This window comes from Vollenhovia emeryi, unplaced genomic scaffold (genome assembly GCF_000949405.1).
Source record: "Vollenhovia emeryi isolate VEMERY1.0 unplaced genomic scaffold, V.emery_V1.0 DF939147.1, whole genome shotgun sequence".
Lineage (NCBI taxonomy): Eukaryota > Metazoa > Arthropoda > Insecta > Hymenoptera > Formicidae > Vollenhovia > Vollenhovia emeryi.
This window is the reverse complement of record NW_011967219.1, coordinates 1,325,684-1,339,733: the sequence shown is the minus strand read 5'-3', so window position 1 is coordinate 1,339,733 and position 14,050 is coordinate 1,325,684. Positions and strand designations below refer to the sequence as shown.

Genomic DNA, 14,050 nt, shown 5'->3' with positions numbered 1-14,050 from the left:
GAATTCAGCAACAGCCAACAGTCGAGATGTGCTTGATATAATAATAAGCTAGTTACGGTCGTATAATTAAACGGGGTACAGCCGTTGTACAAAAATGACAACAAGTAGAATATATCTTCCGATTTCAACTTCGAGCTGCTAATTTTTTGGACCAATTCGCCCGCTAGCGAGCGCCAGTAATTGGCAGCCAAAATCAAGTCGAATCTCTGAAACGTGATTCGGTGCAGACGCCTCCAACGCGCAGCATCGCGGTAACCGAGAAAGATCGACATGCTAATAATGATTTCGCTAACGAACGTCTTCGAGAACCACAACAAAGTCGAGATCTAATCCTCTTACGGGATGACACCGAGCCAACAGCAGCGAGGACATTCAACGGCATTACGCGTCTCTCCTGAAATCCGCAAAATGCGATTGTCACCCTGCGACAAATGAAGAGATCGAGAGAGAGAGAGAGAGAGAGAGAGAGAGAGAGAGAGAGAGAGAGAGAGAGAGAGAGAGGGGGGGGGCGGAGGGAGAAGGACGCTGTCTCTTGCGACGCGAATTGCGTTCGCTGATCAAGTACTCCGCGATGATCAACGAATTCGTTAATTAAACGCGAGATGTTTCGCCTCTACTTTGCAAATCGCTGGCTTCGGAGCGACGAACACGCAACGAGGTGTGTCTGCCGTAACTAACGAGCTCTCCGGTTTTCCTCGGTGCGTATGTTTCAAGCTCGCTCGCGAGCAGAACGCAAAGATAATATTTTTCTTAGTCGGAAAATTTGTCACGCGGCGATGACAAATTAGCGGCGTTAATGTTTCGCCGCACCGAGTCATTTCATCTTATCCCTTTTGTTGCACACGGTGGAACGAACGACGATTGAAGTACGCGCGACGGTATACCATTTGAAAACTTTCTGCAACGCGAGGGGACCAAGTTGGGACGGCAGACAAACGCGGCGGTTTAAATCAAGCGATATAGACGATTAGACACCTCCAGATTATCGAGGGTCTCCTTCTGACGGGATCGGAAGACGCGTCCTAGGAAGAGGGGATCCGGGAGCGAGCCTTATCCTTGTTTTATCTTGTTTTCCGCCCCATCCTCCTCCCCGCCCCCGTTCTCCACCCTCGCATCACGCTCCGCGCACTCCACCGCTACTGGAGGACGAGCATCGGTCATCTAGGCGCTCCATTTAATCCTGGAGGAAAAGGACCCCCCGTAGGTCCACGGACAAGTGGGGATCTCCTTCGGGATAACAGAAGCAGCGAGGGGGAGCGCACCGAGAAACCCAGCGGCAGGATGCGCTAATTCGTCCCTGCGAAATTTGTCCTGCCCGACTCTACTCGTTTCCTGCGCGATTACGCGAAAACGCTGCCTTTTCCGTTTCCCGCACGCTAATGTTTTTTGCTAAACCTCCCTTTTCTTATCCTATATATTGGTTGTCGTGAAAAAAAAAAATGAAAATATCTACGCGTTGATAAAAAATGAGCTATCGATCCTCGCTCGGAGCGATGCAAATGAAATAAATAGTAGACAAGCAGAAAGGTGCCATTAGTTAGTTAAACCGTGGCGAAACGGTTAAAGTTATAAGTGCAGAATTGTTTCCTCTTTCAACACGCGAGATAGTTGAGAAGGTTACCTCATTCGGTGAAGTTAACGCGTGATTAATCACGATTGCACTCCCAGTTTCCGTTCAGTGAAAGCTCGAGCGTTTATCGGCGAGGGAATGGGATCGGCGTCGAAGTAAATTCTTAATCAAATGGCACAGCGCTCTAACGGCGGCATGCCTCGGGGCTGTAAGTTTTCGGGCGAAAAAGTTGCAAGAGCGGGAGTCAGTATCCATTACGGTGCAGCGACTTTGACCGCACGGCAGCGCGGCTCATAAGGGCATGTCCATTGGTCAGCGGATGTATATATTAAGACGTGTCCGGCGCACTTGTCGCAGAGTGGGGACAGGGGGCTAACAAATGTCTCTCCTGAATCGTTTGACCCCTTGGTAAGTTCAACCCCCTCAGGAAACTAAATCTCGAATCCAGGCCCGTTCCAGCCCCCGCCCTAGCCGCACGTTTATGGAAGGACGGACGGTCCGCTGCAACGTAGGCGACCGCATTCTCGGGGAGGGAACTAATCAGCAAATTCGTGTTCTAAATCTAAATCGCCGTCCGAATATTAATTCGAGGCCGGTCTCTCCTACCCGTCGTCCGCCACCGCCACCGCCGTCGCCAGTTTCTGCCCCCGTCTGTCTGCCCCGCGTGCACGGTTTTCTTGGTCTTGCTCACTCGTTCCTCATCGGTTTTGCGATACAACCAGTGCCGTACCTACGCTATGAACACGCCTGATTTGTGGTGCCGCCTGGCGCCTAAGCGATATTTACGAGCGACGTTTCGAAGAAACGAAACGGCGAGCGGCAACGCGCCGCTCGCGTTTCTGGAATCAACTTCAATCTGCCGTATAAAGCGGCCTTCCGGAAGACGGACGCGCGATTCGAGAAGAAACCTCCTCATTCTTTGAAATCTCATACTTTCTCCCAAATGTTGAAGAGTATTTTCATAATAATTGCGTGTACGTACAGTACCTTCTAAAATTTGGAAATACTATAAAAGTGTGTAATATGAAAGAAATACATAATAAAATCCATGTATTTTGCTTCGTAAGTGTTTATCTAACTAAAGAAGACTAAAACAGAAGATACATACGTGCATACGACAAGCTTTTAATAAAGATTTAAATTAAATTTTAGATTCCCCAAAGTAACCACCTTTTGGCATACTCGCGGCATGCGATGGATTAACTTTTGCAGAGACTCAGTCGGGAGACGTTTCCATTCTTGCTGGAAAATCTCCTAGAGATGCACTTCGAGACAGACGTAATTCGCTCTTTACGTTATTTTTATCGTTATATCGTTATATAATTATCGCTATTTATCGTAAATATATCGTTATTTAAACGACTTATGACATATTTATACCAAACATGTGCACAGATCGCTGCTATGCCATTATTTATCTGTAAAATATAGGGTGTTTCCAAACTTATGGAGGGTATTGTATGCGTATCACCGGAAAGTAAAAATAAAAATCTATTTTACAGATTATATTAAAAAAATACGCGGTACGACAGTTTCGAGTTTCAATAGAAGTGTCCGAAGCAAGAACAAAACTCGATAATTCATGAGAGTCGCCTCAGGGTTTAAAGCGGACCTTACGAATCACGGAACGAATTCTAGCGTACATTAATTAACGTACCGCTTGATTTGTTTAAACATCTTGCGAATTATCGGTCTTGACTTAGGTAGAATTGCCGAGGTTCAGCCAGCGATTACGATGTCTCACATTAAGACGTGGATCGGCCTTTGCTTTACCGAGGCATTAACAAACGAGCTATGAGGCAACATTTCTTTCCCTCCGCTTAGGTTTTCCAGCATCTCGCCGTCGTCATCGAGCCGGTCGGAGGAGCAACGAGGCGTAGAGGGTGGTATTCAATCGCGTCACCTCCGGTTCTGTCAACTGGCGAGCGGGCGGTCCGCGACGGGGGTATCGGGGGTAGCCGGGTGATTGATACGAGGTTGGACGGTGCCTAATGTGCCTCCACGATCGAGGGAGACAGTGAACAGAAGGGAGAGAAAGAGAGCGAGAAAAGGGGATCCTTGGAGGCTTTAAGAGTAGCACGACCGGCTAGGACTCGTTAGTCAGGGCCGTATCAGTCACCAAAAGCAACCCCCTATTTTTTGCGCTTGGCAATCCCTCTCTCTCTCTCTCTCTCTCTCTCGCGTCCACCCTGAGGCCCTTCCTGTCCGCAACGAGCGTCCTCAAAATAAGCTAAATCGCCCGTTTGTCCGTAATTCCTCCTCGCTTCGCGTTCTCGAATATCATTGACATCGAGAAGCGAAGGTAATTCGGTAAAAACGCTAGAAATACGTATCTAGTTAGGTTAAGGCAGCGTTAATGTAGGAGTGTACGAGTGGAAATGAATTTGTAACCCCGAGGAGAGCAATAAAGCTACATACGCTAGAAATACGCTTATGAAAATTGATGTAATAAATGTAATACAAGAGATATACTGAAAAAATTCATTAAATCGTCTTTTCAAGCATTCGACTTTTCTTCTACATTTACGCTGCTCGAGTCACTGATCGTACAGTTAACCACAGCCAAGCTTCGCGTTGAGAATAGGCCCGGCTTCGCTAAACGTCGCCTAACTTTAATCTCAGTTTAATTTGTGTCTGTCTCTTTCTAAAGTAACAATTGGAAAGAGACAAAGAAGGAATTAAACTAAAGTTAAGCGACGTCGGTGAGACCGAGCCTTAGTCCGATTAGCTCGGCATTTGCACGGCCGCAAAAATTGTCGTTTTAACTCCGAACATCTCCATTTGGCCGGCGGACTTGTCGGTGTCCCGACCGTGATACCGGCCATTCGATTCGCCGTCAACGAGAGGCGAGGGTTTTGCAATTCAGATGTCGTCGTCGGCAGCAACGACGGCGGACGGCAGCGGCCGCGTAGCTTCCCGCCGTTCCAAGGGAACCGGGGGAGCGTCTTGACAAATGTCTTGAAAAAAAAGGTGGCGCACTCGCGACCGAAAGACGGACAAGACAATGGGATGTTTAGAGATCCCGGTCCTTCGCGCACACGATAAACACCGGCGCGGCCTCGGCGGTCAGCACGAGGCAGGACGCGAGCGTCGTACCCCTTCTCGCATCATCGGGACCCAATTTGCCTGCCAGATGGCCGACAAGGATCGCTCGTCCGAGAAAGCGCCGCGACACGTGCCCGAAGAACCTGAATGAATCCCGATCGCCCCTCAGAACGTACGCGCTCCATTCTTCACGACGACCATCCGTACCGAGTTTGCCTGATACAAAGTGGTCTTATACTCTGCAGATCGTGCGTGATCGGGGGAAACAAAGACGTCGAAGGAGTAAACACTCCGGGAACGGGACGTCGCGTGAAACGGAGGGGGTGAGGAACTTTTGAGAGGGCCATTTGCGGCCGTCTCACCCGCCGTATCCCTCGGCGCGGCGCTGCTTTTTCTGCCAGTTAATTTTCAGGATACTTCTTAATTATAATGAGACACTTTGGGGCCTGGAGGAGAAGCCAACTGAGAAGATGGGGACGAAGGGGCGGGGTGAGGAGGAGGCAGGCAGGGTTTATGTAAATCGGCGGCTAATGTCTTCTGGCATTATTCCTTGGGTTAGGTTGGGGAAAGAGGCGGAGTAGGAAGCTCATGGTAGCGACACACGTACGGTTCTCCGTTTATCTGTATAAGATATATCGCTAAACACGATCCGAACCGAGCGCAACTTTTATATCGCGGTTATTATCGGCGAATATCTCCGACGCGCACGCGTCGGGGCAGTCGTTTAACGAGTAAAGTGCCGAGAAGCGGTAAAAGGAGGCAAATACATGGTGTCTATGTGCTTCCATCTATCGGAAACATGCTTGTTAATCGAATATCTTTGGCTTGTACTGATTTAGTTGATTTTTCAAAAATCCGTATAGTATATCGCGATATTTAAAAGTGTCGCAGCTGAAACCAGCTTGCGGTCTAAATCGCGAACAATCGATGAGCAATCCAATAAGCAATCCAACACATTATCTTATCTCTTGTACTACAAAAGTACTTGTACTCACCGGGATCCGTCTGATAGTCATCCTTAGTCTTCTTTATGACAATGGGATAATCGACCTCGTAGAATTCGACGAGTTTCGACCATTCGTCCGCGGTTACTATACTGTACCTGCAACAGTTAAATAACGTTCCGCTGCAATTGTGATCGAGAGGCGATGCTTGCGCAGCTGCCGACAGCGAAGTTCTCGATATTTATAACAAAGTATCCATAGCAACATAACGCGAGAGGCAGGGAGGAGGAAAGAGAGGGAGAAAGCACGATTGGACGAGAGACGTATTTGCAAGATGGAATTTGCGATTTTCCGACAACGCCGTAGAATCCGTAATGCTTTTTGCATCGTCTCCCTTAATTATACCGCAAATTAGAAATTTCTTGCTGTGCCACGGCTCCAGCTTTTTGCCCTTGCAATTGTTCGCTCGATCCTGGCATGGTTCCTGAACCTCGTATCGCGAGAGAATCTCGCGTTAGTACGCAATCAATAATATTTCGCGAACTGCTGCGCTATTAATATCCATAATTTCGAAACTGTCTATCCTCGGAGTAGCGCCGAGATTACACGCTCGCGAGTTATTATTAATTGATCTGGTGAAATTTATATAATCGTACACACATTAATTAAGTATAAACTGCAACGTGTGAAAAAGCACTTGTGCGGTCTAGGCTCCTCGCAATTTACATTTCATGACGACTGATTAAAAAAATACGCCATGCGAGACGTATCGTATCAATGATCGATCAATCAAGGGCGATTAAGACGGTAATTGGCGCGATCGTTTGTCCCTCGGTGGAACGATGGACAATTATACAGCAACGCGACTCGCAATACGAAAACGAAAGAGAAGCCCGGGCGGCACGAAGCGATGATGACTCGACCGATAATTAGTTGCGCGACATTAATTTCGATTCAGCGCAATATGCCGCGCGGTCTCATTTGAATTTTCACGGGGGCAAAAACGCGCGGACGAGCTTGTCGTCTCTCCTGTGTATTTGCCTAACGCCCGAATAATGGTGGATGCATCGAGGAGAGACGATGAAAGGAGGAGGAGAGGGGAGAAATCGAAGTAGAAAAAATATATACTAGCCAGACTACGCAGCGTTTCACGAATTTCCCTCTTTCTCCCTCTCTCTCTCTCTCTCTCTCTCTCTCTCTCTCTCTCTCTCTCTCTCTCTCTAGCACGTGTTTTTACCACATCGTCTTCATCCCGAATAATCCGCCGACGTAATCTTATATTCCTCATACATAAAACAAAATGATACAGATGCAGTAATATTGTTAAACGTAACTAACATAAGAGTTCAAAGGTGTAAGAGGTACTAAATGTAGGATAAAATAGTATGTGATCAAAATGACGCTGAAAGTACTGCGTTTATGTAAATTTGTCTGCCAGAGGAATCGAGAGGTGCACTGGCCAAAAAATTGGAGTAATCTGCTTTTTGTCACTTGGACCGATTTCAACACGTCGTACGTTTCATATTTAGGTCAATCGCACTTTCAAATACAGCGTTAACTACAGCGGTGTGCTAATTCACGGAAGAGATCGGCGAATATTCGCCGATATTCCCGACAGATACGAGAATCGCCATCGCGAGAGGGAGGAGGGGAAAAGGGACAAGATGGCAAAAATGATTTTTTAACGGTCTCGCCGAGACGGTGGAAAAGCGGACGACTTAAGCCGCCGGCTATCTTAGGCAGATAGTGGACAATGGTTTAGCATAATGGTCGGGGGATGTTGGATGGCGCGTTGGCCCCGGGGGCGTGCGAGTGACATTTTCGCGTATCCATCACGTCAGGGGGGTCGAGGAACGAGAACGGAGGCACGTAGGAAGGAGAGAAAGGCGTGCCAGGAGGTCACGCACTTTCGCTTTATAATATAGTGTCCTTCGAGAAATTCCCGCCAAGGAAAAGTGCCCGAAACCTCGGAGAGCCACTCTCCGTGTCCCTCGAGCGATTGACTTTATTTTCCCCTCCGAAATACGATTCTCCGCCGCAGGCCTCGCGCGCGAGTGTAACGAGGCAGCATGCAACATGTATTTCAAGCAAATACGTTTTCTGGGAGATACTTACAGTTCGTTGTTAATTCTGGGCTTATGCAGGAATCCTTTATGCTCTTCGCAGAGGAGCGGCGCGTTTTGGATGCCTGCCGGTGGCGTTCTCGAATAGATCTCCGCGTATCTGCAATCAAGAAATAAACACGAGAACGTTAGCTAACTATTTTAAACTATATTTAAACCAGAAATGACATCGCGTTGCGGCGAATAATTCAAGCGCGTCTTGCGAACAAAATAATGTATAAGCTTTGAGAGATTTATCTTATAAATCTTTGTAATAATAGTTCAAATAATATTCTATTTTTATAATTATCCAACATCCTTAATCACGTGATTATAACCCATCGTTAATCTTGTTTAATTAATATAGATTACAACTCATTTGCGGTACTTTATCTCGCATAATTATTACGGAAAGAATAATTTTCGTGCTTCTGGGTTCTGTCACTCCGTGGGTCCGCGCAAAAATGTCCAATGTCTCCGGATGGCAGCCACGTAGCTGCGAGCGAGTTAAACGTTCTCGATAATGCCGAGCCGTCCGTGACACGATCTCACGGATTACGAACCAGAAAGACGACAACGAGAACGACGACGGCGAACGTTTCCTTCGGGACTTTCCGGAGGTGATGTTTAGGGGACGGGGTTGTGCATCATTTTTCACATACCACAAGGGGGCGGATGGTTTTTGCCGTCCCCCTAGCCGACGACCATCCAGATAATGCTCTTAAAGACGGATATCTCTCGCGAAGCGAGCCAGGTACGCTGTCACACGACTCTACCACGGGAATAGAACGGGAATCTTTGTGAATTTGCGTGCCACGATACGTAAAAAAAACCAACGATAGATGGAACGTAATTCGATTAAAACATTGCGAACCAATTTTATTACTCTGCTCCCTAAATTTTTTGGAGTGAAGAAATTACTCGACGAAATAATGGAAATACTGCCAGTCCAAATGGAGTGAAATTTCACTTTTTGAAAGAGTGCCATTATTCACTCTTTACTTGGATTGATTCTCCAACTCTAAGAAGAATGCCATGTTTTACTTTAGTCGATTATTGCTAGCAGTAGGAAATCCATGGACGAGAGAGCTTCGCTATTGTTTGTTCGCTACAGAAACTGTATTCTAATATTCACAGGCAGTACTGAAAACTTTATATGAGTTTTGCATATTCTGCTGATTGTCAAGGAAGAACCATCCCAGCCCGTGACGGGGTCCCTTATATGCCGCACTATAGTGACCTCACTTGCGAGTTCGGCGACCACCTAGTGGCGGAATATCGTCTTCACTTTTTGTCTTAGAGTGAATTAATTCGCTCTATTGGAGTAAACATTCACTCGAATAGAGTGAAGTGGTCAGTGACACTATGATTCGAGTAAAAATTTCACTCGAAAAATTGTAGAGTGTGAACGGATGCAGTCTCAAAAGTCAAATCAATTGACGAATAATTACGAACGTTTAATTCAGACTGCAAGTAATTTCATCTAAAGAAGAGGAAAGTGTATATTTGGTCAAAACTACAGATTAAAAATTATAGGATATAACATAAAAAAATCTTGAAACATCTTTATAAGAATCTCCTGTTTCCGTATGTTTCAAGGTGTAAATCCAAATCCAAGCGACGGACGTGCCATCGAAAACGCAGAGGATATCCCGGATTTGCGAGGCTCCGCAAAAAGGAAAGCTTGAAACGAGATGAAAAATATCAGAGATACAGATCGGAGCAGCCCTCGGAGAACTCGCGAGGTATCGACGCGCTTTGCGGAAAGGCGGCTATCCGAAGCCGTAGTTTAAAAATGTCCCTTTCCCCGCGCACCCCGAGCACCCCGGGCGCGCGTTTTCCAGAAGCGAATGCGCGTATTAATTATGAGCCTTGTTCAAACAGTAGAACAGAGGAACGCCGCGCGGCAGGAGCGAATGGAGCCGCGGAGGGAGGTGGTCACCCTTATTACGGTCGTAGCCGGGACACCCCCCGGTTTCTATGTCCCTACGTTGCTCCGTCTCTCTCTTCCCGTCCTCTCTCACTCGCGTCCCCGCTTTTTTATTTCTGCTTCGAGGCTTTGTTTAACTTCTGTCGCGAAATTTTTCCGCCCCGCAACGATTATTGCTCCCCGGAGATCGCGGAGATGGAGGAGGAAAACAGGATTCGGTTGCGGACTTTCCTGGCCTTTGGACGACGCGACGTAGGGATGCAACCCGGGTACGTAACTGTGCGCGAAAACGCTCGCAAAAATCTTCGGCATTTCTGGCAAAGGCTTTACGTGTGTAGGCTTGACGTGTTTCCAGATGCTTGAATCACATATCTGCAATTATATAGAAAGGAAAAAGAAACGAGAGCAGAGAGAAGTACGAACACGCAAAAACGTGCGAGTTTGGCGAGCCCAGGAATGTCGGTTATACTTGAGCAATTATAACTGCTCCTGACATACAGAGAACAGTCATGGTGAATTGTTAGTCGACTTCGGTAGCGAAAGAATTAACGAAGGCGTTCGTACAGTAGCGGCAAGGTCCGAACGAACGAGTTACGGATCGTTCGACAGGGGAAAAACAGTCGAGTCGAGTCATTGTGGTCGGCAACTTATTGTCCGATACCGGTGCATAATATCCTGTTCTATGCACGAACGAACCTAGTGACAGCATCATTGTGGATGGCCTTAATCAACCGAGACGACCGAATCTCATGCGGTAGTGGGCCAGTCCTTGCAAAAGAAAATGAATCATTACACGGATACAATCCGAGAACCGGATTATAATAACGCAACAAGAAAATGTGCTGAAATAATGTAGACGAAACCGAGAGGCGTCGAGGCGATTCATTAATATAATTAAATATCTCTCGATTCTTCTTTAGAAAATAATATATTGCACATAATATTACAACAAATATTGTACAACCGAGCTTAAAATCAAGAAAAAAGTATTTAAAACATTAACTGCAAATTACGTATTCTTTAGCAATTTTATATTCTGTTCCATTCTCTCGAGGGTCATTCTTTTCTCTGTCTCTCGCATTGCAATATTGGTCCAGGCCACTCAATGACAAGCGTTCATGCGTACGTAGTTTTATCTTGTCTGGATTCTACTCTCGTCTTTCTATTCGCGCACGTACGTACGGGCCAAGAAAAATTCGTTCCGATATAATCTCCGTCTCTCTTTCTCTCTCTCTCTCTCTCTCTCTTTCTCTCGTCTGGCCTTCCTTTCGCTCCTCGCGCATTCGCTCGTTCGACGAAACGAACCGCCTTTATCCAGCTCCTTCTCGCGCGCGCATTCCTCTCCAACAGAAATAAATCTTATGTTTTCGCGTATAAGCGGCCTTTTAATATCACCACCCTTGATTTACCGCCGCAGACCGTGCATCTCCACGCATAAGAGAGGCCGAGAGCCAAGCTCCCCGCATGTTCCGCTGACATTTGTCTTCCGGGCAACCCCGAGACCCAAAACGAGTGTCCCTAGGTTTTCCCTGATTTAGCGCTCCACCCGTCAGTATTTGACTAGATGATTCTCGATCTCTCCGGAGAGAGATTACCGCTCTTGTCAACGCATTATTGGCCGCGTTCGGGAGAGGCGAACCAATGGTTCGGGGCAAACGCTTACAAATTTCCACATACATCAGTCGAAGGAAGGGACGGCTATTACCACCACCGAATATCAATTGTCAGATTTCGCAAGTAAATACCGCGATAGATTAAGTTGCAACTTGATCGTAGAGAAATATAATCGAAACTGTAAAGCTAAAATTACGTACAATTTACATTTCGCCGCGGTCATTATATCCTAGGCGTAATTTTACGTTACAGTTCTAAATACGTTTATTTGCTATTTATTATTTCTAACGAGAAAACACGATCGATATCTTTCCAATCATTATGCCTGCAATGAAGAAATCGAGAATGAAATGTCAACGAGATTCAGCGAACGATAGAGGCTGCAAGATGCATCCTACGCGTCCGCTGCAGCATCCGGTTATGCAGCTCCGGACGCCGAGTGCATTGGAGCGTTGCGGTCATTACAAGAGGGCCCCTACGTGTCCGTGGTAAAAGGTCCTCGGTGTGTCCGAGTATTAAAAAAGGAATCCCAAAAGCTAGTCGTCAGATAGATGGCGAAAGAGCAGGAGAAGCGGAGCGCGAGAGGGGAAGAGCAGAGCAAGAGAAAAACAATGTTGCTGCCGGTTACCGCGGGACACTCGGGGAAAATAAGAGAACAACGTTGCGAGCCCGCGTATGTCCACGCTGATCATGAGAAACGAACCGACACGACGAGACAAACCGTTGATGTACATCAACGGACTTCCCCGTCGCCGAATATCCTCCGGCGGACTTAAATTTCCGGCGGTCGCACGCGTAAATATCGATTCCAAAGAAAATAATAATTCAGTCGGCAGAGAAGCCAGAAGCAAAAGTCAAAATATATTAAAAAACAGCATCTAAATTTATCCTATGTCATATCCTGCGTAACGTTTGAATTTTCTACGAAAGATCCCAAGTGGGCTAACTGTTTTTAACAACTTTCTTTTCTCAGTGAGGGGATCCTAAAGCCGTCTGTTTTATCGACATTCTTTGTTAGAAGTAATCTTTTAATTGGCTTTATAGATATGCAAAACTCTTTTACGGAATTAAAGCACGCGGTAAAATCTAGACTATGCTGATCGACTTTATGTCGAAAACCAAAAAAAATTTTTACTAATTTTTGGTGCACTTGACGACAATATTTATTTGATACAAGAATTCTACAATAAATACACACAAAATTAGACCAGCATATCCTAGGGACACCATATAAGAACACATCGTGCAATTAGAACTAAGATTAATAGCCTAGAAAAAAAGATTACTTCTAATAAACGCAAGTCTAGAAGAAGAGAAAAAGAGCAGTATGTCGTGTAGAAATAGTTGTAGGCTTTTTCGAGAGAGATCGCTGCCAAACGTCTGTTAGATTGTCAGTAAAGCCCCATGGTGTTGACGACGCTAGAATTCGATCCAAAATCTCGGTCTGAGCTGTGTGTGGCTAATAAAATTGCTGCTTTTTCGTAACAGTTGCAAAGTGATCGGCTATAAATTTCTCGGACCGAGTAGAACTTGAAATTAAAAATGTCGATAATTGGCATTTTTAATCCCGTCTCCTATCCTATCGACACTGATCGAGTTCGCCAGCGGCTTTAGGATCCCCATAATGCACGTGAAAAAGACGTATCGCAGACGCGTTCGTATTTCGTTCGCGATTGATCGACGATGACGCGTAACTTGCGGCTTCGTTTCTAAAACGTGAACGCGACAAAAAAAGGGCGGCTCGCGAGTAATTGCAAAATCTAGCATGACTTCGACGGACTCGTCCAGGAGGTCGTAGTGATTTAATACAGGCCATTCCGACCAAGTTCGTGACGCGCCCGCGGCATGAAGAGCCGATCTTCTCCTCTATCGCTAAGGTATTTACAAACTTTACTTTGTAACGAGACTTCGTTAACGGTATGCGAATTGTATAGCCAATTCGCATTTTGTGAGCTACCGGCTAAGAAGGTAGAAAGAACAGCACTTTTGGAAGTCACGGTTTAAAAGTCGAAAGTAACGATGATATTCATTCTCGGCCTAATAACAGAGATCTCACCTGATTCGATTCAATTCGTACAATAAAAAAAAGGGAAATGAAGTTCGATTCGATATAAGAATATCCTTGATTCGCATATCTCCACCTGATAGAGGGACATTATTTTCCCCAATTTGGAAAACGGTGGATTTAAGTAAGACGGCAGTTTCTTCAATGCGGAAATATCAGTGTCAGATTGAAAACATTCAAAGAAAGAAAAAAAGAATCATCCAGATCCTACCATCTTACATGTTTCTTCCTCTCTCGCGATTCCCGGAAAGAGAAAAGCGCATCATCATCATCATCACGACTCCAGGCTGTCCGATCACCGGAGGAAATGCTTGAACCTTCGTTAAGTGATCCGGAGTCAGTGCCGCGCGACCGCTGAAATCGCCCGAGACCGAAAGGGGCGAGCAGTGCGGCGGCATAATACCGCGAGAATGCGAAAGGTGAGAGAGAGAGAGAGAGAAAGAGAGAGGGGGGGACAATAGCCAGGCAGAGGAGGAAGATCGCGGCGAACATAATGCGACCAAAGGAGCCTTCGATCGTTGTCAGCGGGCGGAAGCCGGCCGGCCGCGCGCGGCTCAGCTCACAGCTCGGCTCGGCTCGGTTCGGCAGCACAGCACAGCACAGCACGGCACGGCGCGGCGGTGCGCGCTAGAATAACGAAAGCTAATTATGCGCTCGGCTCGAAAAAGGGGAATCACGGCAAAAACCGTCGATAATCGACATCCTGCCGCAGTCCGTCGGTCAACAGGACTACCGCCGGTGTAACTTCAGACCGTCCTCCTCCTCCTCCTTCTTCTTCTC

General features: G+C 46.5%; 1 protein-coding gene across 4 annotated transcripts in view; it reads right to left on the bottom strand.

Annotated features, from left to right (window-relative positions):
* Window positions 1-14,050, bottom strand: part of LOC105566082 (ubiquitin carboxyl-terminal hydrolase 48-like) — a 56,525-nt gene that overhangs the window by 29,249 nt on the left and 13,226 nt on the right. For all 4 annotated transcript variants that reach the window (XM_012019804.1, XM_012019803.1, XM_012019806.1 and 1 more), the window contains 2 exons: window positions 7,675-7,782; window positions 5,611-5,717 (listed from right to left, as the gene is read on the bottom strand). In XM_012019804.1, coding sequence (XP_011875194.1) covers window positions 5,611-5,717; window positions 7,675-7,782 — 215 coding nt within the window. The remainder of the gene's footprint in view (window positions 1-5,610; window positions 5,718-7,674; window positions 7,783-14,050) is intronic.